This window comes from Mandrillus leucophaeus, unplaced genomic scaffold, assembly GCF_000951045.1.
Source record: "Mandrillus leucophaeus isolate KB7577 unplaced genomic scaffold, Mleu.le_1.0 Scaffold1157, whole genome shotgun sequence".
In the NCBI taxonomy this organism is placed as follows: domain Eukaryota; kingdom Metazoa; phylum Chordata; class Mammalia; order Primates; family Cercopithecidae; genus Mandrillus; species Mandrillus leucophaeus.
The window spans coordinates 196,735-198,727 of NW_012099843.1; the positions used below are offsets into that span (position 1 = coordinate 196,735).

The 1,993-nt window shown below is 31.5% G+C and overlaps 1 protein-coding gene across 1 annotated transcript in view; it reads right to left on the reverse strand.

Annotated features, from left to right (window-relative positions):
* MUT (methylmalonyl CoA mutase) overlaps positions 1 to 1,993 on the reverse strand; it is a 48,895-nt gene that overhangs the window by 28,627 nt on the left and 18,275 nt on the right. Inside the window, exon 6 of the mRNA XM_011998338.1 lies at positions 937 to 1,185. Coding sequence (XP_011853728.1) covers positions 937 to 1,185 — 249 coding nt within the window. The remainder of the gene's footprint in view (positions 1 to 936; positions 1,186 to 1,993) is intronic.

The window sequence follows — 1,993 nt, forward strand, 5'->3', positions numbered from 1 at the left end:
AGAATGGCATCAAATTTCTGATCAGAAATATTGAAAGCCAGAATAAAAATATAGAATAAAAAACAGATCAATGCTTATAAACTTGCTTATGAATTTCCTGAATGGAAATAATGTCAAGCTTAGTCAGATTATCAATCAAGTATAAAAACAGAATAAAGACATTCTCAAACAGGCAAAGTTTCAAATAATTTATCTCCCATGCACCATTTTTAGCAGATTTCTATGAGATGTACTTCCAAATAACCAAGAGATAGACATGGAATTCAAGATTCAGAATTCAACAGAGGAGAAATGAAAATATATTCCTACTATAATGGCAAAGAGGAGTGAAACAACAGCAATAGTGAGCAGAAATAGAGAAAAGACAATTCAAATCAAATGAGAACATTAGAAGATTTCAGAAAAGATTATATTGAGATATCATTATATCGGTACTAAGGGAGGAGGCAAAGTAGGGGTATGAATCAGCCAAAATCTAAACTACTCTACTAGGAAAGCAATAGTGTCTAAGGTCTCATGTGTAATGTCTACAGTTGATAAAATTAGAAGAAACAGTATACATGTGATTATAAACTATGCAGATAAAAACAAAAATAAGCAAAGAAGTATGTATCTTACTCCAGGAAGCAGGAAAAAAAAAGTAGAAGATCAAAAATTGCTGTTCTTTCTATGAGCTTTTTAATACTAGCTATCTTTTCAATTCTTTTAATAAAATGCTTTAATACAAATGTATTTTTAAATGGATTCAGTTTTGAAAACTATAAAATTAAATCTGAATTTCTTTTTTTGCAAACATTGTTTATATATTATATGAATTTGTAAGTGATTTGATTTATAAATTTAAAATCTATAAATCTTGACTTATAAGTTTAAAATCTACAAATCTTTACAAATCTGCAAATTCTGAAAAGAAAGTTGCAAAGTGGAAAAACTCACCTTTAAAGCAGCATCGTAAACATCATTTGTGAGAGATTCCATCATGTAGGAACCTCCCCAAGGATCAGCCACTTTGGGAATTCCAGATTCTTCTTGAATGATAATTTGTGTGTTCCTGGCAATTCGAGCACTTTTCACAGTTGGCAAACCCAAAGCTTCATCAAAAGAATTTGTGTGCAAAGACTGAGTCCCTCCAAATACTGCTGCCATTGCTTCTATTGCAGTACGGACAATATTATTGTAAGGATCCTAAAATATTTGATAAAAAACAAAAACCCAAAGAAACAAGTGATAGATATTGTAACTATAAACAGCAACATGATTAAACAGCAACTGCTGCATACTTTCTATGTCAATTTTCATATTAAGCTTCAGAATAGCAAATAAATTTAGACAAATTAGTTTAGAAGCCAGAATTAGAAGAGAATTAGAAGAGTCAGAGTCACTGTTTAGTGCTTAATCTTCTCTTAAGCACTAAAACATTACCTGTTATAATCCTCTGAAATATCAAACGTTTGTTGTGCTTACTTATATATTGCCTAAATACTTTTCTATAAGTATATCAAGAACACATTCTTTTTCTGCTTAAGACTATATAGTCCTTCATTTCATAATTCACTCTCCCCTAATTATTTTGTCTACCTCACAGTATCTACCACAATGATGTGTACAAAACAGGCACTGAATAAATGTTAACTAAACAGATAAAACAATGAACTGAGATATCTGAAATTTGAGTTCTAGTTTATTGTATGCCTAATTGTGATTTGGGCAAGTCATTGGATCTCTCTGAACTTCAGTTTCCTTAGCTGAAAAAATAAGCAAGATAAAATAAAAATGATTATTAAGGTTCCTTCCAACCCTAAAAGTCTCTATTTCTCCATTTATTCATTTATATTTACTTTATTTTATTTTATTATTTTATTTTTTTGAGATGGAGTCTTGCTCTGTCGCCCAGGCTGGAGTGAAGTGGCACAATCTCGACTCACTGCAAGCTCCACCTCCCAGGTTCATGCCATTCTCCTGCCTCAGTCCCAAGTAGCTGGGACTATAGGCG